Source organism: Anopheles arabiensis, chromosome 2 (assembly GCF_016920715.1).
Source record: "Anopheles arabiensis isolate DONGOLA chromosome 2, AaraD3, whole genome shotgun sequence".
Classification (NCBI taxonomy): Eukaryota; Metazoa; Arthropoda; class Insecta; order Diptera; family Culicidae; genus Anopheles; species Anopheles arabiensis.
This window is the reverse complement of record NC_053517.1, coordinates 110,150,369-110,172,877: the sequence shown is the minus strand read 5'-3', so window position 1 is coordinate 110,172,877 and position 22,509 is coordinate 110,150,369. Positions and strand designations below refer to the sequence as shown.

Below are 22,509 nucleotides of genomic sequence, written 5' to 3'. Positions count from 1 at the left end.
GGATGGTGGCGAGAAGAAGGCTGCTAAGAAGGCAGAATTATAGAGCAGGCAGGCAAAGGACATCACACCGATGCGGATGGATGGACCCTCCATCGTCACAACACTGGTGCGGTGTGTGCGAGCGAGAACGCAACGGGGGAAATATGATTTTTCTCGCCCGCGACAGCGGGTAGAGCATGTTAAAAATAGACGCTACCGACACTCTCTGCGCATACACCCAGCTGCTCTCAGGCCCTGCTAAAAACCTCTGTTTAGGAGGAGAGTGGTACAGAGCAGTGGAGTGGCGGAGGAATTCGATTCGGAGCTTTACTGCTGCCCGTGTTCGTGTTCGAGAGGCGGACTGCAGGAACAGAAGGTAAAACAAAACAACAACCCTGCACTGCCGTACACCCCGTGATCTAGAGCGTACCAGCAGCAGCAGCAGTAGAATGAGATGGTGATCTTTTTCATCCCATCGTTGTCGATGTGCGGTGACAACAACAGCAAGAGGGGAGAGCAAACAAGAAAACAACGGAACGACCTGTCTTTCCGACGGCACAACACACAATCCTGCCGTCTGCCACGGTAACCCGTCAACCTCGATTACGTGCCGTTGTTCGGCAGGCATTGCGCCATCGCGGTCGTCCACACGGAAGATGTGCGAGAAGAGATTTCATTATTTTAGGTTGACTATTTTCCCCTGCTTCTGCTTTTTCTATCAGTTCTTCAACCTGCCCCGTTCGGGATCATTTCATGCAAGTTGAGGAAATGATGTACTGACAGTTTGCAAAGACCCATCTAGCCCCGAATCGAACCCTCACTCAGCCTCTCTATAACTCTCATCCTCCTCCTCGACAGAGAGACAGCTGCAAACAGCAGACTGCAGCAGTCAGGTGTAGCGGAGTATTTAGGTTGCTGACCTGTCGCTGCACAGGTCGGGAACAATGGAAGACGTTCGGGAATGAGGTGAAGGAGAAAGGTAGTGAGCATGCAGGGTAGTGTGGCGGTACTCACCATATTGCGATACTCGTGACTCTTCCCGGTAGACCTGCGGTGGGACAGCCGACCCTTGCTGCTGCTGCAGCTGCTGTGGCGGTGCCATCTGTTGCTGCTGTGGCATCGGGGCACCGTACGCGTTCTTCAGGATCGGTTTGATCGGCGTCTTCTTGATGTCCGTCATGACCTCGTTGTTGAAATGGTACGCCTTCGTCTTGAACGACTGGGCCATACCGTCCGCCTGCTTCTGGATGTAGTTGATCGGCGCGACCCGGTGCGCCTTGACCGCCATGTCATCGCGCGAGTTCGACACCGGGGCCGTCGCCATCCGCTTCGACGCGTACCGGTCCAGCGTTTGCGTCTTGAGCGTTTCCGTCGTCATCGTAGTGGTCGTCTGGATCTCGGTGCTCTGGCGCGACAGCGAACTGCTGCGCTGGTGGCTCGACTCTACTCCGCCCGCCGACAGCTCGATCTTGGTCGGCATCTGCACCGGCAGCGTGTCGAACTCCATCGGCGTCTGGATGCGCTCGTACTGGCGCGGCAGGCTCGTCGAGCGCGGCTGCTGGAAGTTCGGCCGCACGCTGCGATAGTGCGGCTCATCGCTGTCGGACGGGTTCGGCGTCCAGAGGGGACGGATGCGGTTGCCATCGCTGTCGTACCCATCGCTGTCGCGATATTCGCCCGGCGTGAAGCGTCCCGGTCGCTGCAAGTAGGCAGTTTGCTTCGTTTGCTGCATGTTCAGCACCCGGTTGCTGCTCTCGGTCATCTCCTTCATCTGCAGCGAGTTGGTGGTCTCGATCGTGTTGGTGACGGGCTGGCCGGTGACCGAGGTGTAGTACTGGGCCGGCATCGACTGCACCGCCGGCGGGAACGACTGCTGCACTGGCGGCTGCACCGACTGGTACGATTGCTGCTGATAGGTCTGCTGCTGCTGGAAGGATGAGGTCTGCTGTTGCTGGTACGACTGATATTGCTGCTGCTGCTGCTGCTGCTGCTGCACGTAGCTGATTGGTTTTGGCTTCTCGATCTTTGGTGCGTCCGCTGGGGCGCTGATTTGGCTCGCTTGAATCTTGTCGATAGGGTCGAATACTGACGGTGGCGGTGCAGCCGAACCCGTGGCGAACTCCTGCTTCGGCGGCGCAAACACCGGATGGACCGGCTTGTAGCCCGCCAGCGACGGAGCCGCGGCATCACTCTCGTAGTCCGACAGGAACGGCTGGGCCGGGCTGGGCGTCGGATAGCCGTTCTGCTGCACCGGAGTCGCAGCGATCGGTTCGGGTTGTGGTTGTTGCGGCAATGGTTGCTGCAGCTGCTGCGGTGCTGGTTCCACCGGGGTCGGCTCGGACGCTGGGGCCGGCTCTGGGACGGGCTGTACGGCGGCCGGAACAGGCACATGCTTGAGCGTTGGCAGTGGCTCCTCCGTTGGCAGCACCTTCACCGGCTGCAAGTCCTCCGGCAGATCGTTGTTGACCAGGAAGTTGCTCTTGCTCTCCTCAACCGTTGTTTCCTACACGAGCAGGTCGGAAAAGATAGTCCGGATTCAACGTTACAAACAACGTCGAGGATAGAGAGATTGGGCAAGACACACAACGATACAAAGTAGCAAGTAAGACAGACAGAGAGAGAGAGAGCGAGACAGAACAGGTGACAGGGAAGTAAAAGTGGTAGAACAAAAAAGGAGGGAAACAAAAGAGAAAAAAAGAAAAAAGACACATATTAGTACAACAAACAGGCAGTGTGGCTGGTTGGTGGCGCGTTTGCTGTAGAGAGACAACAAGCCAATTAAAATAACACGCTACACGACAGAGAAAGAGCTCCTCGGCACGAAAGGAATTTCACATTGACACACAAATTTCGCACATTTCGTCGGCCGTGGGTCGCGCGCGGGCCACGCCACCGCCACCACCGACGCCATGTTGCGTTGTAGGTTTTGTTGTTTTTTTTTTTAAAGGTTTGGCGAAAGGAAGAAGCTTCTTCTGTGGATCGCGTCGACTACTCTCGCACTTGACGGGGTCGCAGCTCGTGAGCACCGAAGAACAGAACAACAAAAAAACAAGAAATAACACGCTAAAATAAACATTGACATAGATCGATTAGCTCGTAGTTACTACACACACATACAGACACACGAGTAACACACAGGCAACGACATCGAGAGATGATGCGATCTACAGATCTACTGGGCTGGTCTGATGGTCACGGTCCTTCCTTTGTTGAAGGAGACGCGTGCGATGCTTTGAGGGACAAATCGACGGCCCGTCCTAGATTAGCGATTAAAGATTAAGCGAAATGACACTCACACGCACACACAAACACATCAAGGCGCACACACAGCTAGTGGAACAATGGTAAATCAGTTAACGAACGGCAGAGTGGGTAATGCCGTCAGGTAGAGGCGGCCTCTGTGTTAAGGAGTGAGCGACTGGTCAACAAGAAGCAGAAGGAATGGAATGCGTCAACAGACTCATAATCACAGTTGAGTGCTTTCACACACATATAGAAATACACACACACACTAACACAACATGCGTTTTGCGAACCTTCTGGACGGTTTCCGACGACGAGATGATCACTTCCTCGGACTGCTGCGCTGGTTGCTGCGGCTCCTGTGGCTGCTGTACCTGTTCTTCTGACGTCACCTGCTGCTGCTGTTGCTGCTCTTGAACCTGTTCCACCTTTTGCTCAACCTGTTCGACGACCTGCTGCTGCTGCTGCTGCTGCTGCACAACCTCACTGACGACCGACGAGTGTGACTCCACCTTGCTGGAGCTGCTGAAGCTCTCAACCGTCTGTACCGTCTGCTGCTGCTGCTGCTGCTGTTCGAAGGAGACAGCTGCCGTCTTCTGCACGACCTCCTCCGTGTCGGCCAGGTAGCCGTTCTGGCGGCGGGCACCAGTCACTCCGTCCATGTCGCTCTCGTACTCGCTCTCGGTGGCGGTGAACGGGCTCTTGGTCATGGCACCCTGCTGGCCCTGCTGCGGCTCTGCGGGCTGCTCGAGTGGGGCAGGCACTCCCCCTGCAGTGTCAGATTGTCCCGCCGGCGCTGCCGGTTTCGACTTCTTGCGCGGGCTGGGCGGGATAATCTTGACACCGCCGGCCGGGACACGTTCCGGCTCCTTGTCCATGCTCTCCAGCAGGGACTGCTCGATCTGCTCCCGGTAGTAGGAGCTCTTGCGCTCACTCGAGGCCTTCGGAGCGTAGCCCATCGTCGGCTGGGGCCCTGGCTCGAGACCCAGCTCCGCGATCGCACCGTACCCAAAGTCGGCGGGCAGTGGGGCCGCCGCCGCAACCGGCAGACGGACGCCCTGGACCATGCGCGGTGCCTTCAGCTCGCCGTACGCGGCCTGCTGCTGCAGCAGCGACTCTTCGAACAGCTTCTTCGTTTCCTTGACGGACTTTTTCTTGTACACCTCCTCGTCCTGCTGCTCCATGTAGTACTGCTGCTGTGATTGTTGCTGCTGCTGGTACACTTGTTGCTGCTGCTGTTGTTGGTACACCTGTTGCTGCTGCTGGTACACCTGTTGCTGCTGGTACACCTGCTGCTGCTGGTACACCTGCTGCTGCTGCTGTTGCTGCTGAACCTGCTGCTGTTGGTACTGTACCTGCTGTGGTGGCTGAGGCTGAGGTGGCTGTTGATAACCTCCCAGCTGACCAGGGTACAGTGGCTCCACCGCCGGTTTCGACGAGAAGGACAGCGGCTCCTGATACGGTGGCAACGAGACCGGCCCAGTAGGCTCGGCAAAGGCTTGCGGTTGGGGCTGTGGCTGCGGTGCAGCATACGCTGGCTGGCTGACGGTTGGCAGCGGTGCTGCTGCAGCAGCAGCAACAGAAGGCTGGGCAGCGCTACCAAGCGAGCTGGGTGTAATCGCGGGCGGTGGCAGCGGCTTGAACGGCTGTGGCGTCTGGTTGTACGACGGCCCAGCCACAAAGGCCGGAGTAGCGCCAGCGATCGGCGTCAAGGTGCAGGTCGGTGCTGGAGCCGTCGTGCCAACGTTCAGCGGCTGCTGGGTAGCAGCTGGCGCGAACATTGGCGCCGGGGCAGCAGCAACGACCGGTGCAGCAGGAGCCGGCGCCGGCTTGAAGGGAGTGATCTTCGGCGGGAAGCTCTGGGGCGGTGGAGCAGCGGCCGCCGCCGGCACAAAGGTCGGCACGGGAGCGGGAGAAGGCGCCCGCACCGGGGCCTCCACCGCCAGGGACGGCTTGAACGGTTGGTACTGCATCGAGGACTGTGAGTACTGCTGCTGCGACAGCGTCGAGGACGCTTGGAACTGCTGCGTCGAGGAGAAGGACGAGTACATCTGGGTCGGGGCGGGTGCGTTGACCACTGGCTGCGGCTGCGGCTGGGGGGGCTGCTGGTAGATCGGCTGAAAATCGGATCGAATCGAATCGGAATGAGCTTTAGCGGCGTTGTGCTCTTGGTGCGGTTTCGTTTGCTTGCGTGCGAACGGAAGTGTCGAATAGTTGTGTTGTTGTGGTGGTGGTGGTGGTGGTTGTTGCTGTTGCTGAGTGGTAGTAGTAGTAATATGCTTGGTGAAAGTGGATGAAGATGAGGAGACGGTCGGCGGCGGTCGGTACGATCGGTACACCTGGCACACCGGCGGCTCGTCGGCCGCCCTCGCACCGAACGACCCGAACGCCTTCGGGGTCGACCACAGCCGCTCCATCGCGATGGCGTCGGCCGACGGACGGGGCGAGGTGCTGCGGGCCCGCGTCACCTCCGACATGCTGGCCGGTCTCGGCTTCCGCACGCTGCTGCTTCCCGGCGGGGCCGGCGGGAACTTGGGCGCTTCGGTCGCCACCGATTGGAACAGCGTTCCGATCGGGGGCGTCGGGATCGTTTCCGGCTGGGGCTTCAAAAGGGAGAGCGGCCGCGGCTCCGAACCTACCAACAGTGGTGCCGAGGTCAGTTCACCGACGTCGGCCGGCTGCTGCAACAGTGGCTCGAATGACGAATTCGGTCGTTCACGCACAACGGTGCTGGTGACGCTGTTGCTGCTGCTGCTGATGCTGCTACTCTCCCGTTTCGATTCGGACTGAGCTGGGAGCCGAACGCTCGGTGCCGTCGGCACGTCGACCGTCATCGTCGTCGGCGCTGTCTGCGTTGCGTCCGAGCGGGTCGCGATCGGGTCGGTATTGGTGCCCGCGCACTGCTGCTGCTGCTGTTGCTGCCCGGCCGACGGCGGGTCAGCCGCGCTCATCGGACTCGTGCCCTCGGTCACCGTCGGCACGGTGGGCGTTTGCGTGCGCTGCGACAGGCGCAACGGGGGCAGCTCGGGGAAGCTGATCTTGTGCTCCATGCGCATCGTCGCCTCGGTCGTGCGGCGCGTCTCGGTGACAATCGTCGACTCCGTCGTCGGCCCGTGCAGCTTCGCCTCGCTCGCGTACTCCTGCCGGGCACTGAACCCACCGCCCTCGCCCTCGAGTGCCTCCTCCGAGCGGGGCTGCCCGGGGGTGGGAGGATGCGCGAACGAACGAGAAATGTATGTGTGTACATGTGTGCGCCGACACCGAACGTGCGCGAGGGTGACATTTTGCGCGATTGCGAAGTGCGTGTTTTATTATTTTTGGGGTCCCCCATTTGCAAGCCCCCCAACGTGTGTTCATTTGTCGAGGATGATAGTAGTGGTGGTAGTATGGCGTGAGATAACGATGAGATTGAGTACCGAGTATGAGCATCAGAATAGAACAGAGACGAAGAAGAAAGAGAGAGAGAATAACATGTAGATGATCGATTATGCAAAGGATTCAACCACTCCGACTGCACGCTGCTGCTGCAGCTGGAGGATTTGCGGCGGAGAACTGTGTGATGAAGTGGCGGACAAGTACTACTGGGCAGGCGAGGAAGGCGATGGTACGATCCTTCAGGATACCGTGATCTAAAGCAAAGCTCACACACGCACACGCTACTACTGCACTAGAAAGCACACACAGAGAGAAAACTCTCACACACAGGCGCGTGCGTCTCTTATTTACCTGCTGCTGCTGTACCATGTCCACGAACGAGACATGCTTCTGGGGCGCGGGCTGGGGCGCCGGCTGGGCCGCACTTTCACACTGCAGCACGGCAATGTCGGCCGTGCTTTGCGCCTCGCCGCCCGCGTTCGTCGCCATCACCATGTAGGTGCCCGTACCGTTCAGCGACACCTGCTCGAAGATCAGCTTGAAGCAGGGCCCGACCTGCTGCAGGGCGTAGCTGCCGGGAGCGAACGCTTCCTGCACCGGCCGCCCGTCCTTGAACCAGGCGACGGACGGTTCGGGCGTGCCGGACACTTCCACGTCCAGCACGACCCGGTCGCCGTTGCGCACGGTTTGGGCCTGCAGCCGTCTGCCAAACACTGGCGGAAAGATGGACTCTGATGGCGGGAGTTCGAGGGGTAGAGCGCGAAATGTACACCACAGGGGGTGGGGGGGAACAGGCAAGATACAGGATACAGGAAATGGGAAGAAGCACATAGAACCAAAGAAAAACATGGGAAACATGTGATGAGAATAGGACAAATGGAGGACTTTTTGCACTACTAGAGAGCTTAACGGAGGCGCCTGATAAGGTTCCTGTGTTGGTGTTCTGAGCTTAATTTTGGAAAAGATTTGGATATTCAAAGGTCCTTCTATTACGAAGAATTCTTTGAAGGTAACAGATGATATCGAAGACATCAGAAAGGATTTTGTTTCAAAGGTCCAATTATGAAAAGCTGTTTGAAGACGGCAAATTACATCAAAGATATCAGAAAGGATTTAGAAATAACAGGAAACCTGTTAACTGCAGAAGTTTTTTCGTTGTTTGAGAGCAAACAGAAGCACCTGATAAGCTTCCTGATTTGGTGGGGCGAACCCAATTTACAAGTTGATTTGAATTTCCAAAGGACATCATATTATAAAGAGTTCCTTGGCGATGACATCAAAGACATTCTGATGTCTTCAGAATTCAGAACAACAGAACACCTATCAGTTGAGGTCTTTTTGCGCTGTTTGAGAACAAACAGAGCCCGATAAGCTTTCTGTGTTGATGATCTGTACTCAATTTTGGAATTGGATTGAATATCCTAGGTTCCTTCTATTTGGAGGAGCTCTTTGGAGGTAACCTCAAAGACATCAGAATAGGAATTCAGAACAACAGGAGCCCCATCAGCTGCTCTAGTACTTTGAAAGCCAAACGGAACAAGGCAAAGCTTACTTTTAACGACCAAATCGGCAGTGCTGGTCGAAGCACCGGCCGCATTCGAAGCCGTTGCCGTGTATCGGCCCGCATCAGCCGGCGACACATTCCTCAGCTCGACCACGATCTTGTTCAGCGAGTAGGACACCTTGACGCGCTCCCCATCCGGCTGCAGCTCCACGTCATTCTTCGTGACGCGCACATCCGGCGTTGGATAACCGTCCACAATTCCCTCGATGATAACGTCTGCGCCCTGGTCGACGATCTTCCCATTGAACGGCGTCACAAACCGTGGCGCCATGTTGCGCCGCGCCGGCTTGCCCGTGCTGATCTGGCCCGAGTTGGCAATGATCGTCTCGTGGCTCGGCGCCACCCCGACGTACGAAGACGCCTCGTGCTGGACAGTCGCGGGCAGATCGTTCACCTTGTCGTAGCGCTGATGTTCGGCCGCTTCGGCAACCTGCGCCGGCTGATCGCCCACCTGGTGGAAGGAACGGTCCAGCTTCGCCGACTCGGCGTGCACCTCCGCGTGCGACTGGGCGACTCCGTTCTGCTGGACCATCGATGAGGAGGAGAAGGAGGAGCTCGTCGTCGAGCTGGTCGTGACGTGCTTCTGCAGCGTCACGCAGGACGAACCGGTCGTATCGATCTGCTGCATGGATTCGGTTGTAGCCGCCGGCAGGGTGGCCATCGGGGCCGGTCCAACCGAGCCGAGCTGCTCGAGCAGCTGCACGATCGCGACGCACTGCGCATTGCCGGCCTCGTTCTCGGCGTAACACGTGATCTTGCCCGTCAGCTCCGGGCGTACCTCGGGGATGGTCAGCACCTGTCGATCGCCGCTGGTCGACACCAAGAAGTCATGCCCCTGCACGGGCTGATCGTTGAAGAACCAGCGTATCTTCGGCTGCGGCTTGCCAATCACAATGCACTCGAACTTTGACGGCTCGTGCTGGCGCACCACGCGATCGGCAAACAGCTCGCGGAACGTCGGGCACACCAGGCTCTCGGTGAGGAAGGCCGGCACCGTCTCGAACTCGGGCGCATTGATCGTCTTCACGATCAGGTTGGAGAAGCACTTTGCCTCGCCGGACGCGTTGGCGGCCTTCACCGTGTACACGCCCTTGTCGTCGGGCAGGGCGCGCTCAATGATCAGCTTCACCACGCCATCGTCCCGCACGACACAGTGCACGCGCGGCGACACGGCCACATCGGTCGGGATCTCGCGGTTGTTCACGTACCAGCGGATCGACGGGCGCGGATCACCACTGACCGCACACTCAAACTGCACCCGCTCGCCCTCGTCCGCGAGAATGTCGCTGAGCAGACGCTCGAAGCGCGGCGGAGCACCGACCGCCGGCAGCACCCGCTCGACCGGCTGCCGGACCGCCGGCTCGGCCGTATTGAGCGGTGTCACCAGCACCGCACACTGGCTCGACGCCTCGCCCGCGCTATTAATAGCCACTACCCGGTACTCGCCCGCATCCTCGAGGAACGCCTCGCGGATCACGAGCGAGCAGCGGTCGCCCTGGAAGAGCAGCTGAAAGTCGTTCGATTCCTTCACGGGCCGCTCGCCATGATACCAGATCACTTCGGGCTCCGGCTGGCCCACAATCACACAGTCCAGCCGGACCGGTTTGCCCTCGAACACCGACACATCGCGCAGCGGCAGCTGGACCGCGGGCTTCACTGGCTCCATATCGCTTGCTAGTTCCGAGTCGCTGGTTTCGTTCGGCAGCCGACCCTTCACCACCACATTACACGAGCAGCACTGTTCACCGGCGATATTCTTGGCGGTCAGCGTGTAGACACCAGCATCCTTCAGGAATGCCTCGTCTATGACCAATTGCGCTCGGCCGTTTTCGTAGTAGAACTAAAATGAAGAACGGGACACATTCAGTCGCGAACTCTCGCGGGCGGTTGCGTGCGACCCCCCACTCACGGGGGCCTCGGGACTACTTCGGGCGTGTTGCGACAGTGTTGGTAGGTGGTAGTAGTAGTGGTAGTAGTAGTAGCAACTAGTGTCAGTGTAGTAGTAGTCAACACACACACACATCGTCTGTCGTCGTCTCGTTGGTGGTCGCTGTTTTCCTTCCCCATTTCAACGATCGCTATGGCCACACACACGCGCAAACATGCTGCTGTCTCGGTCTGCCTTCTAGCCTTTCCTTTATACAAACACAGATTTATGTGTCTCAATACATCGAAAAAAGAAAAATCTCCCCTTGGAGGTGATTTTCCCGACCCCCGCATAGCTGCAGTCAGACTGCACCGGGGAACGTGAGCGACAAGAGAAAAGGACGGATGATGGTATTTTCAAACCGTTTTTCACGTTTTTTTCTCCACCCATTCGTGGACACTTGTTTTCGTGTGTGCTCCAATGCCTGGACGGGCCTGGACGGAGACGGCGGTTCATTCAACCGATCCGGCTCGGTCTCGTTTTTCAACCTCCGCCTCCTCCTCCTGCTGCTGCTGCGCTCAATTACACCTTCACGCCGAGCGAGAATGCGTTTTTATGTTCGTCATAATTTTCATTGGTGGAAAATTTACGACAAAAGGTGGGCCGCGTATTTTGCAAAGGGGGAGGAAGAAAACAAAATCAAGGACTTGCAAGTTCAAAGTACCTCCTGTGCAACCGCGTGGAGGAGAATCATTCCGAGCAATCAGCACAAATAACTGATCGCACGAAAGATCTGTTTTTATCGATCAGGTGTGTGTGTATGTTGCCTTCACATTCATGCACAGCAAAAAAGGTACACAAAAACAAACCGTTCGTGCAGCTCCTTCTGGAAACGATCGCGTAACGGCTGCGCACAGCAAACACCACGGCGGCACCACATCAGTCGGTGTCATAATATACGGCCATACGTCTGGCTGTGTTGGTGGATTTTCTTCCCGCCCCTTACGACAGTTTGTCACCCCGTGCATATCTCGTCTGCATACGGGGGTACCACAGAGCATGCGCAACACATACACGCACGCACACAAACGCGCACAACTGTCCGGTCCGGCACCTTCGCGGCTAGACCGAGAGGGAAAATTGTTTCTATTTTTAACTATTATAATTAAACTCTACAGAATTGGAACATATCGTTGGAGTAAATAACGATAACTGAACCCGACGAGCTGAAGTACTTGGCGCTGAACAACAACACGTTGGAGTAATGAGTTACCTTAAAACCCCCATTATCCAATGACAACGTCTGCAACAAATACAAATCATTACATCTACAGGGGGCTTTTGGGGTGAAAAATTGTGGAAAATCACATCACAAGGGACGAGCAGGCAAATCAAGGGAGCAAAGTGTCAGCGAAGGAACACTTAGAGCTAGAAATTAATGCGATATGTACAGCTTGGAGTACCACACAAACGAAGGAAAACGCACACACACACGCAGGGGACACACTCCGGCAGAGGGGCAAGACGGGGGAAAAAGGGACTCGTAGCGGAAACTTGCAAACGCGCGGGAAATGTGTCGCGAATGCGCTAATTCATTTGACAACCCGCAACGATGTGGTGTCCCGCTGGATGACTTAATTGCGGCAAAGATTCGTGCTAGCAAGGGGAATGGGTGTCCGACTTTGTGAGTATGTGTGTATGTCATTAAAAATGCATTTATATGTTTTTCCATTCCGTATGTTTGCCGTTTGTGTGTGTGTTTGTATGTAATGTCTACAGCTCAACAAATAAGAAAAGGTATTATGCGCCCGTTGGAAAACCTCAAATCGCTCCCCAACCCCCAAATGCACCTAAAGAAACAGATTTATTGTGACATTTAATGATCCCTCCCGAACCCCCCCGGTGCCTCGGTTTCGGATACTTACTTTAACCTCGCGGTTGGTGAAGTGCTTGCCGTCGTGCGTCCACATAAGCTCCGGCTGCGGCGTACCGCTCACTTTCGCCTCCAGCCGTATCTTCTGGCCGACCCGGGCCATCACGTTGGACAGCGGTTCCGGGAAGTTGGGAAACTCGGTCGGCTCCAGCGCTGTGGGAGAAAATAAGTGGGATTAAGCGGCAGAAGCAGAAGAGCGAACGAACGCATCGCACCACCGACATCGACATTTCAAACTTCTGAGGCTTAGGTGCCAACAGGTGCGAGCAGCTGATCGTGCGGCCGATCATACCATACACTCGTATTTTGCTGTGCTGTCTATGTTTAACGCCTCCTGCCTCCTCCCCCTCTACTGAACACCAACACCTACAAAGCAAAGGAAAATGGTGCCTGTCTGTTTTTTAGCCGTGCGGTGCGGTGTCTATCGGAAAATACAACGGGCGAACGGGCGCGCTCACTTTCTCAGGTCCTTCAAAAATAGCTCCAAATGTGTTCGCGTACCTTCTGTCTGTGGTGCTTAGAATTCGGTACAAAGAATCCCCTTTCTACCGGGTGGGGATGGGGAAAACAGCAAATCTCAACCATTTTACACTCACTCCAACAAAGCGATGTCTTCGCGTTATCGAATGAAAATCATATTCCCTGCCCTCCACACAAGGCAAACAATCACCGTTCACTGGGTGCATCATGCATCGTGCCAATCGTGGCAACAATGTAGTGCGCCTACTGCGACCAAAGTGCAGCCGAAAGAGCGCACGCGGCGAACGTTCCCAAGCAACCGCAGCAGTAGCGGCAGCAGCAGCAGCATCTAGCCAGATAGGAATGTGATCGAGCGTGTAATCTTAAATGAAACCAAGAGGATTGAGTTTGGGCGTGTGTGTGTGTGTGTGTGTGCCGGACGCAAGCTCAAACGAGGTACAAACTAGCGCTACCACTTTCCACCCATTTAGCTCCATCTGTCTTCTTCAATTGAGTGCAGAGAATTATTGCAAAAGATTAACGCACGCATTAGCGGCGATGCGTGTAATTCGTGTGACGGAGAGCATCTCGCTAACGAGGCGGGTGGTACAGGCGCTCCGTTTGCGGGGCTTGCGATGGATTTAGAGTTTAAGTGGATGAACTGAAACCTTCGAAAGTGCTCCACGCTACTTCACTCTTTGAGACACTGCTTCTTAGTCACTTGAAATGGGGTGACTTCATCCTGCTTACAGGGGCCCATTTCCGGCTAATAAGTACGCTTTGAAGATCTTTGCCATACAAACTGCTGCTAGAAACAGTTAATCAAAGGTTCTTTACATAAACTAATCCAAAGTGAGTTCACTTAATGGAGTTCCATGGTCATTTGTACAAGCAACCAGGCGTCTCCATTGCCAAAAAAGAAAATCACGCTTTTTTTTGCACTACCAATTGCAACCATGAAAAAACAATGCAATGCCGAGGTAACGGTACACTTGACACACATACACACACACACGCACGTACTTGGTGAATCTTTCTTGCGCACTGTTCCGATACAACGCTTGATCGAAGCGAAGCACATGTTCACGCACCGTCAACTGCTGCAACCAAGTTGTTGTTGTCAGCCACCGAGCACGAAATGGTCCACGATTGCGCCCCGATCGGTGAGTCAATCGGACCCCCTCTTCCTTCCCCCTTAAATCGATACTTACGCTTGACCGTGAGGAACGCACTCGTTTCGTCCGAGCCGCAATCGTTCACCGCCCGGCAGGTGTAGTGCGTCTGGTCCTCGAGATAGACCTGCTCGATGCGCAGGGACGCAACGCCCGAAGCCGGCTCGTACGACTGCCGATAGTCGGGCGAACCGTCCACGCACTGCTCGCCCTTGTACCAGTGCACGGTCGGTGTCGGCTGGCCTGTTACCACACAATCGTACTGGAACGGTTGGCCCTCCTGGGCAACGCCACCGTCGAGCAGGCGCATCGTGAACGTCGGTGCCGTTCCGGCCGGTTTGGGCGGTGGTGGAGGCGCTTCCGTCACCAGCAGTCGAGCCGTGGTGTCGGCAATTCCGGCCTCGTTTGCGGCACGGCACAGAATGTCCGCACTGTCTGCGGTGACCGTTTCGTCGATCATGAGCGTACACACGCCACTGGCCGGATCGAAGCTGGTGCGATAGTCCGGATTGCCCTGCACACTGATGCCGTTCTTGTACCACTCGATCATTGGGTCGGGAACGCCGGCCACTACACACTGCAGCCGGACGCGCTGACCCTCCTGGACGCACACGTCAGACAGCGGTTGCATGAAACGCAGACTCGCTTCCGGTTGGGCGGTGGACAGTGTCGACGTGGTGGTAACGACTTCGTGGATCTGCTCGTGCACTTGCTCCTCGACCGTTTGGATGACCAAAGGCACTTGAGGCTCCTGCAGGTACTGTTCCTCGTCGATCGTCTGCACGTCAAACGATTGCTGCTGGTGGGGCAAACCAGCGTGAGACGTTGTGGTGGTGATTTGGACATCCTCTACAATGGTTGCTTCTTGTTGCTGTTGCATTGCCAGCTCCTTCTCGCGCTGGAGCTGCTCCATGCGAAGCTGTTCCTGCTCTTGTTCTCGTTTCAACTGCTCGAGACGCAGTTGTTCTTGCTCCTGTTCCTGCTTCAACTGCTCCAGGCGCTGCTGCTCCTGCTCTTGTTCGCGTTTCAACTGCTCCAGTCGCAGCTGCTCTTCCTCCTGCTCTCTTTTGAGTTGCTCCAAACGTTGCTGTTCTTGTTCCTGCTCTCGTTGGAGCTGTGCCAATCGCTCCTGCTCCTCTTCCTGTTCTCGTTGCATTTGCTCCAAACGTTGCTGCTCCTGTTCCTGTTCCCGCTGTAGCTGTGCCAAGCGTTGCTGTTCTTCCTGTTCGCGCTTCAGCTGCTCCTGTCGCTGCTGTTCTTCTTGTTCGCGCTTCAGCTGCTCCTGTCGCTGTTGTTCCTGTTCGCGCTGCAGCTGCTCCTGTCGCTGCTGCTCTTCCCGACGGGCCTGCTCCTCGCCGAGCTCCTTCGAGCGCTCGTACACCTCCGTCTTGATTTTGTAGAACGTTTGGAAGAGCTTCGTGTTTTCCGTGTACAGGGTGACAGTCTTGTCGCAACCGTACAGCTGGGTCGATAGGCTGGCGATCTTCTTCAACGCGTCCAGCTGGCTCGTCTCGTGCGTGCGGATCGTGTTGTCGACCTGCGCGACCAGATCGTTCGCCACGTCGGCGTTGTTCAGTATGGTGAGCTTGTTGTTGGCGTTGATCAGTTCTGCGTTCAGTGTGCGATAATGTTCCTCAATCTGGAAAGGAATATCTCGAATTAATCTCATGCGTTAGGGAAGCTGTGAAATAGCGACTTACAATGGTGATCAGCTCGAAGTACTCGATCGCAATGGTGTGAATCTGGCGGTGCTCCTCGAGCTTGCGCAGCAAGTCCGTCCACTCGTTGCGTATCTTGTGCGTTTCCGACTCGATGTAAGGGCTTGTCTCGGGGTACTGGCGTACGAGCTCCGTTCCAGAGCTAATAAATGCATCGATACGGCGCTCAAGATCCTGTTGAATGGGGGCAGAAAGTACAAAAAGGAAAGAAATATTACATTCGATGCTAAACGGAAGGCCTACTTCAGAAGATGTTCTTCTCTTTCGCCAAGAAACGATGCAACACGCGGCGCAAACCGATACATCATCCCTGCGATCACTTTGAAGTGATTAACGATCATCAAAATGTCCTCTATACGTATGTTGGCAAGTGTTTTGCCAATTTCCTCCCACTCGTTCCTCTCGTGACTTCCACCTTCCACGCAAAAAAAGGTAGGCGTAGTGTAATTAAATGTCACGCATGATCACGCGACGCAGTGACGGGCAGCAGCGCACGTGGAACCGGCAACAGGTGCGCCGATCGCTAATTGTTAGTGACAGAGAAATGAGTGCCACTCGGGGCCGGACCCGGGGCGCGAACTCCGAGACGACTCATTCGTCATTCACAGATCGGACGGACACGCTCCCTCTTTCTCCCCACCCCAGCAGAACGTTCGGCGCATGTTCCACCCAGGCCCCGATGGCTTAGAAGCCGTGGGTCGTCCCAGAACAAACAAATCTTTCGATTCTATAAATATTTACATAGCTCACGGGATATACACAGTGGTACAGACACACACACATCGTCATCGTGGTGCGTTCGTGTTGCACCGCATCTCAGTTGTTGATGAATTTTCGAATGAATGTCTGTGGCGGGAGCGTTGGATTTAATTTTGAAGCCTGAAAACCAAAACAATGTTGGATATGTGTTTGTCGTGCGCCGTTGTGCTGCGCCGATGTGTGTCTAAATAATACAACGTTTCTCCATCAACGCCGGTAGAGAAGATTGGATGGGGGAGTTTCCCATCAAACTCTGGTCTTTGGTTGCTCCAAGCTTCCAATATTGGACGCCCTAAGTGCCAACAAATGTTCGGCTGCAGTACGCAAAGGGATAGCTCCAAAGATTGCTTCCCTAAACTATGATGAAAGACACAGGTCTGGCTATTGTAAACAGCTCCCCATGCATGCTTTGTACTTTGACCCAAGATGCAACCTCACCCTCAGTCCCGCGCAACGAAACAAAAACAAACCTTTGCGCAATGCGCACCGCACCGCAGCAACAATTATTATTGCATGTGCAGTGTGTGTCCTTGTCGAACCGGCGCACTATAGACCAAACATTTTGCATCATCTCATGCGCACGTGTGTGTGTGTGTATGTGTGTTTAAATAAGCGCCAAATATCCCCGCCCGATCGTGTTCACTTTATTTGTGGGTGCTATCTTTAGCGGACCGTTTTGTTTGGTTTCGCTCGGCCTATTCACCCGCGAGCTATCGATTGCTTCATCGGGAATTATATCTACTCTGCTGTCGTGATATTAAAAATAGGCCTCCCATACGGCACACACATAGGACCAGTGACAGAGCAAAAAAAAATCCCCTCCCGACACCGGGTGTGCCCATCAATAATTGGCCCAATCAACAGCTGTGCGTTGATCGGGACGACATCCTTCATCGGACGTGAGACCCTGCAGCGCTCCATCTATTTCTAACCCCTACACACAATCGCGCGCGTGGCCGTTTATTCACACCCACACACACACATGCGGGGAGGTGGGAGGAGAAGGAGAGGAAAAAAAAACAAAAATTTATGACATCCAAAATGGTAAGCCGCCATCGCAAACACTCCGAAGCAACAGTGGGAAAACGAACGTTTGTTTTATTTGCTTTGATTCCACACACAACACTGGTGGAAAAATCAAAAACATAAAAACTTCTTGGTTGGAGAAGAAGAAGAAGAAGAATAAGAAGAAGTAGAAGAAAACACGACGACGAACTACAGCCGTTGGTCTTATTTTTCCTCCCCTCGTGGTTCTCCCCTTTTTGGCTCACACTGCTGGCAATTAGTGTCAGTAGGGGCGCAATTCAAATGTGTATTTGCGGCTTGCCGAGATCAAACAGAGGGGGCGAACGAAGATGGCGCCTAAGACCGTGGCGAAACATGAATTTGCACGATTAATCGACGCTCGGAGATGGCCTTGCTCTTGAAGGATCTTGCACCAACTTGATGCGAATGATAAATAGGAGTCGCTGTTACGCCACACGAGCTATTTGATGATCTTCCAACACCTTCACTCACTCACTCACTCACCTGCAGTATTGTTGCCCGCTCCTCGAAAGCGACCCGGACGGACTGAGCCTCGGCCACACTCTCCCCGTACTGTCCACGGGTCCGGTCCAACCGCTCAGCCTCCGCCCGAATCGCAGCCCGCACCTCTCCGAGCTCACGGTCGAACGCCAGCACACTGTGCTGCTTCTTCAGCTCACAGTTCTCCGACTCGGTCTGCGACTCGAAGTACGTCCGCAGGTTCTCCAGCAGCGTGATGATCTTGTCCGTGTCGAGCTCGCGGGCTCCGGGCGGCTCCAGCGCCTTCACCCGCTCGATGATCTGCTCGCTCTGCTGCAGCAACCCGCGGAAGTACTCCATCGTGGCCTGCTTGAACTGCTCGTAGCCCTCCGCGATCGCTTCCACACTGCCCGGACCGGTTACGGTTTGCTTGGTGCCGAAGTACTCCCGGATGCTGTCCCGGCACTGCAGGATCGAGCGCAGGAAGTGTTCGGTCGCGTCCGACAGCTCGCCAAAGTCGGCCCCGAGCGTGTGGAGCTTGGTCTTGATCGAGTTCAGGTTGTTCTTCACCGCCACCATGTCCTGTTCCGTGCCGGGGTCGGCACCGGCCGCCTCCAGCTGTGCGATCGTGTCGAAGCGCTGGGTCAGATCGGCTTCAGCGACCTGCACATCCTGCTGCAGCTGGGTACGTTTGCGGCCGATAAACTCGATCAGATCGGCTGGATTGTCCAGGGCGGTGCTGAAGAGCGGATACAGCTGCTCCTCCAGCTTGGATGCTACGGCCAATGTCTATCGGAAGGCAAGTGAAGAAGGAAGAATGCATCCAGACACATGGCAAGGAATTGTCTTCACACCAGCAGAACATCTTACCTCCATGTTGGCAGCCATGATTTGCTTCAGTGTTGTCTCCGTGCGTCGTCGACTGTTCCAGCTTTCCCACTCATTACTGACGGCCGACTGGCGGTCGGCAAATTCGGCGAGTGTCCGCTCGACGCACTGCGCTGCGCAAGTTTTCTGCAAGTATGCGTCCCCGATCTATGCGGAGATCGTGCGCGCGCGAGGGAGAGAGAGAGAAAGAGATAAACCGTTAGTGTAACCGCACCGAGCGCAGTGGGTGTGTGTGTGAGGGAGCGTGAGTGGGAAAGGCACAACAAAACGGCCGGGAATAAACGAAATATTATATTCGCTTTCTCTCGTGCTCGAGCGTGTGTTGCGGCGGCCGTGTTGGAAAAATAGTGTGTGTTTGCGCGGGTGGCCAATGACGACCGACCGGAATGATAGACCGTCGAGCAAATGGTGGCCGATAGTAGTGCGAAACAGTTCGCAGAAGGAAACCATCACAAGCACACACGTACAGACAGTTCCGGCAAACGGAAAAAGGGTGTCTGGGGCACACATTTCTGGACCAAATCGACGGACCCGCAAGCAGCGCAACAATGATCTGCGGAAATGTGAGGATCATCGATTTTCATTAATATTTGATAAGGGTATCGCTGGTCGGGGACTGACACTAATTAGGTTGGCCTGGTATTTCCGCGACACCGATCGAGCGCTAAATTAATATTAATTTACGGAATTTTCGAACCGTTCGAGCACGCTCGAGAGTTAATTGATATCGCTGCACCCGACAGGGACAGATCGTTTAGCACTCGGCTTTTCCTGCCCAGAATCTAATGGCAAAGTTCGTGCCAAGAAAGAAAGAAAAAACATTCGCCACCCAGATACACGAGATTTTGTATGTACTAGCAGTTCCCGAAACATGAAACTATCCTCCTGACATCATCCCCCCCTTCCCTACGTCTAAAGGCGATCAAATTACAAGCGCGAAAAGCGCCAAACTGCATGCAAAGAAGCAAAAACACACATACACAACACACACACCGCTCTTGCCCTACCCCTCGACAGCTCTCCCTCTCACTGTATGCGCACACATCAGCGCACCATCATGCCCGATGAGAAGGAAAGCATTTAATTTATTTTTACTAACTCGGTTCTCGGTCCGTGATATTTTCCACGAGCTTTGGCCGTGCCCGCGGCATTATTCAACGGCAGTCATCCGTTAAAACTCGACCACCATGACCGTCCAAAACCACACACACTCACACACACACACACAAACACATGCACATCTATGCTCACTAGAAACGGCAAACTTCTCCAAGCATTCCTCCACCAAACCACGAAACGTCCACACAAAACACACAAGCAGTAAAGTTGGCAATGGTCCAACCTCGTGCAAACGTTATTTAGTAACGTTTTGTCGTCATTATTTTTCCACCCCTTTAGTGACAGGTGTTACTTTTTGGGGTATGATCGAGCGAATACCGAAATGAACCCTTCCTACCTGGTGCAGCTGATCGAGACACTGGCCACCGAGCGGGCGCAGGCTCTCCAGCGTCTGGCGGATGTTGGCGATCGCGGCCAGGATGAGCCCGTGGTCCGCCGGGTTGTCCTTGAACGTGGCGAACTGGATCGCGTGCGCATCGAACTGGTTGCGCAACGTTTCCGCCTCCTGGTGGAAGCGGATGTACAGCTTCAGCAGGTCGACCCGCTCGATGACGCAGTTCTTCAGCGCGATCCAGTGCTGACGGATGAGGTCGATCTGCCGCTGCACGTCATCGCGCTGCTCGTCGGAAAGATGCTCCAGGCTGGGCGTCAGCCGGACGAGCAGGTTATTAATAGCGTTGCCTTTGATCTGGAAGGAGAGGGAAGCGCGTCGGTACAGGTACGTCAGGATTAATGAACAGTTGTCAAGCTGTTTGGTGCGTTTGTTGTTGTGCGGAGAAAATTCACGGAAAAGTCGTATAATTTGTAATCCAAAATGAGAAAACATCTGTTGCATGATGATTGATAGTGTCATAAAGCGGTGCCTGGTTAGAAATTCTACTTCCGATTGTGAGACAAACGCCCATAAATTAAATGAAACATCTGGGCAGTGAAACACTCAAGATGGCTCTCAGTACGAACAGGAATAGAAAAATACGTTGAAAACATTCTCAGACGATATCTAGCAACAGATCTAGTTACGAAATCGTCTCAAGATCAACGATCTTCAGATTTTCAAACATCGATTGCATCGTTCGCTTGCAATCAGTTGCATACATCTTGCAGCTTGTATGCAACTTGTCCGTTAGCGTTTGAACTCACCTCAAGATCATTCAGCAGCTGATGATGAAGCAGCAGACAGTCTTTGGCCTCGGGCAGGTTCTCGCCCATCCGATGTATCGCATCGCCACGCACCAACCTTTGCTCGCGTGCCTCTTCCAACCACGCAAACAGTTGACCATACCGCTCCAGGAACTCGTTCAGTGCCTGCGCCGTGCGGACATTGCGCTCACTCTCCTCATTGCAGTAACGCTCAAAGTGTAACTTCCTCTGCTCGATCCGCTCAATCATCGCCTGCACACCCGCAACCTCCGGCTTGGTGCGGCCCACATCATCCACCAGCGAGTAGCCCATCTGCAGCACTTCCCCGATCGTTTCCCGAATGTCCTGCAGCAGCTTCTGGTGCGCCGGCAGATCGTTCGGTGATGCAGGTCGCAACGGCGTCCCGGCGACCTGCTGCTCGAGCTGATCCAGCCGCTTCAGAACGGCCGCCGCTCGGGCGAAGAAATCACGCGACTGCCCCAGCAGCGACTCCCGCTGATCGATCTCTTCCAGATGCTCCGAGCAAGCGCTCAGCACCGCGTACGCCTTGGCGCAGGCCTCGTCGCCGGCAAAGCATCCGCTCGTAAGCAACTCCTCGGTCGTTTTGGTTATCTTGAGCGATTTATCTCGCAGCAGGGCCGCTTCCGGTTTGAGGTTTTGGTACGTTTCTAGCAGCTCGGCGGCTTGTTCCGCCGACTCGCCCAGTGTGAACGAACTGAGCGTTTGGCCGCGCACACGCGCCAGGCACTGTTCGATCTCGTCCAGCTGCTTCGCAAGTATCGCCAGCGTGAGACACTGTTCGAGCTGGGTTTTGCGTGAGATCCACGCTTGTTCGAGCTGATTACGGCGGTTGGAAAGATCCTCCAGCCAGGATTCGACCTGCCCGATCGCCTGTACCGCATCCAGCTTGATGTGATTGGGGCGGGAATCGAGCGTCCCGATCTCGGAAAGGACACGCAACCGGTCCAGCATCTGCTGGCCGGCCTTGAGGGTGGCCGCAACAGCCGCCAACATGTCGCCGCGCAGATCTCGGAACGAGTCGAGGAACTCTCGTACAGCGTCGATCTCGATTGGGATCATCGTGTCGTTGCAGGCGACCTCGAGCGAGGACATTTTCCCGTACGCTTCGCCCAACCGCTCGAAGAAGGCTACGTTCAGCAGGACGATGTCGCGCCGTTCGGCCAGCATCTGCTTGATGTCGTGCCAGACGGCATTGAGCGAGGCGGCCATCTCCTCGATCAGCGTTGGGTTGGGCCTTTCGTTCGATGCAATCTTTTCCTGTATCTTTCGATAGAACTCTTCCAATGGCGTTGGCATGTTCTAAAAGGGTTGCAGAAGATAGAGATTGATTAGAAAAAGGATTGATCAAAGGGTGCTTCGTTACGTACCTGTATTTGCCGCAACAACTCATCGTGTTCATTCTGAAGCTTCAGGGCGTCATCCAAACTGGGACCGAGAAATGTGAACTTTGGCAGCAGATCCGCCACCTTTATGTACAGTTTTTCTCCACTCTGCAAAGATAAGAGAAGATAGCCGAGAAGTGAGTGGGAGCTGTTGGATAATATTCATATCAATTAACCTGTCCCTGACCATCAATGAGGCGATGGCCAAGTTCCCGTGATGTGTGATTGACGTTGGTTTGGCGTTCTTCCTCCGCAAAAAGGGTTAATTAATGAATGCATAGCCTGCTGCTGTTGCATTGCCTCCGGAATGCTGCTGCTGCTGCTTGACATTGGGCAAGCAAAGCAACCCATGCCATGAAGGTGGTGGGTGACGCTGTTACGCAA

General features: G+C 55.0%; 1 protein-coding gene across 2 annotated transcripts in view; it reads right to left on the bottom strand.

Moving 5' to 3' along the window:
- LOC120895627 (titin) overlaps nucleotides 1-22,509 on the bottom strand; it is a 154,990-nt gene that overhangs the window by 106,519 nt on the left and 25,962 nt on the right. For both annotated transcript variants that reach the window (XM_040299130.1, XM_040299131.1), the window contains exons 9-17: nucleotides 18,446-18,610; nucleotides 17,600-18,364; nucleotides 15,293-15,484; nucleotides 13,632-15,231; nucleotides 11,954-12,114; nucleotides 8,150-10,001; nucleotides 6,949-7,328; nucleotides 3,516-6,416; nucleotides 994-2,482 (exon numbers count right to left, since the gene is read on the bottom strand). In XM_040299130.1, the coding sequence (XP_040155064.1) occupies nucleotides 994-2,482; nucleotides 3,516-6,416; nucleotides 6,949-7,328; nucleotides 8,150-10,001; nucleotides 11,954-12,114; nucleotides 13,632-15,231; nucleotides 15,293-15,484; nucleotides 17,600-18,364; nucleotides 18,446-18,610 (9,505 nt within the window). The remainder of the gene's footprint in view (nucleotides 1-993; nucleotides 2,483-3,515; nucleotides 6,417-6,948; nucleotides 7,329-8,149; nucleotides 10,002-11,953; nucleotides 12,115-13,631; nucleotides 15,232-15,292; nucleotides 15,485-17,599; nucleotides 18,365-18,445; nucleotides 18,611-22,509) is intronic.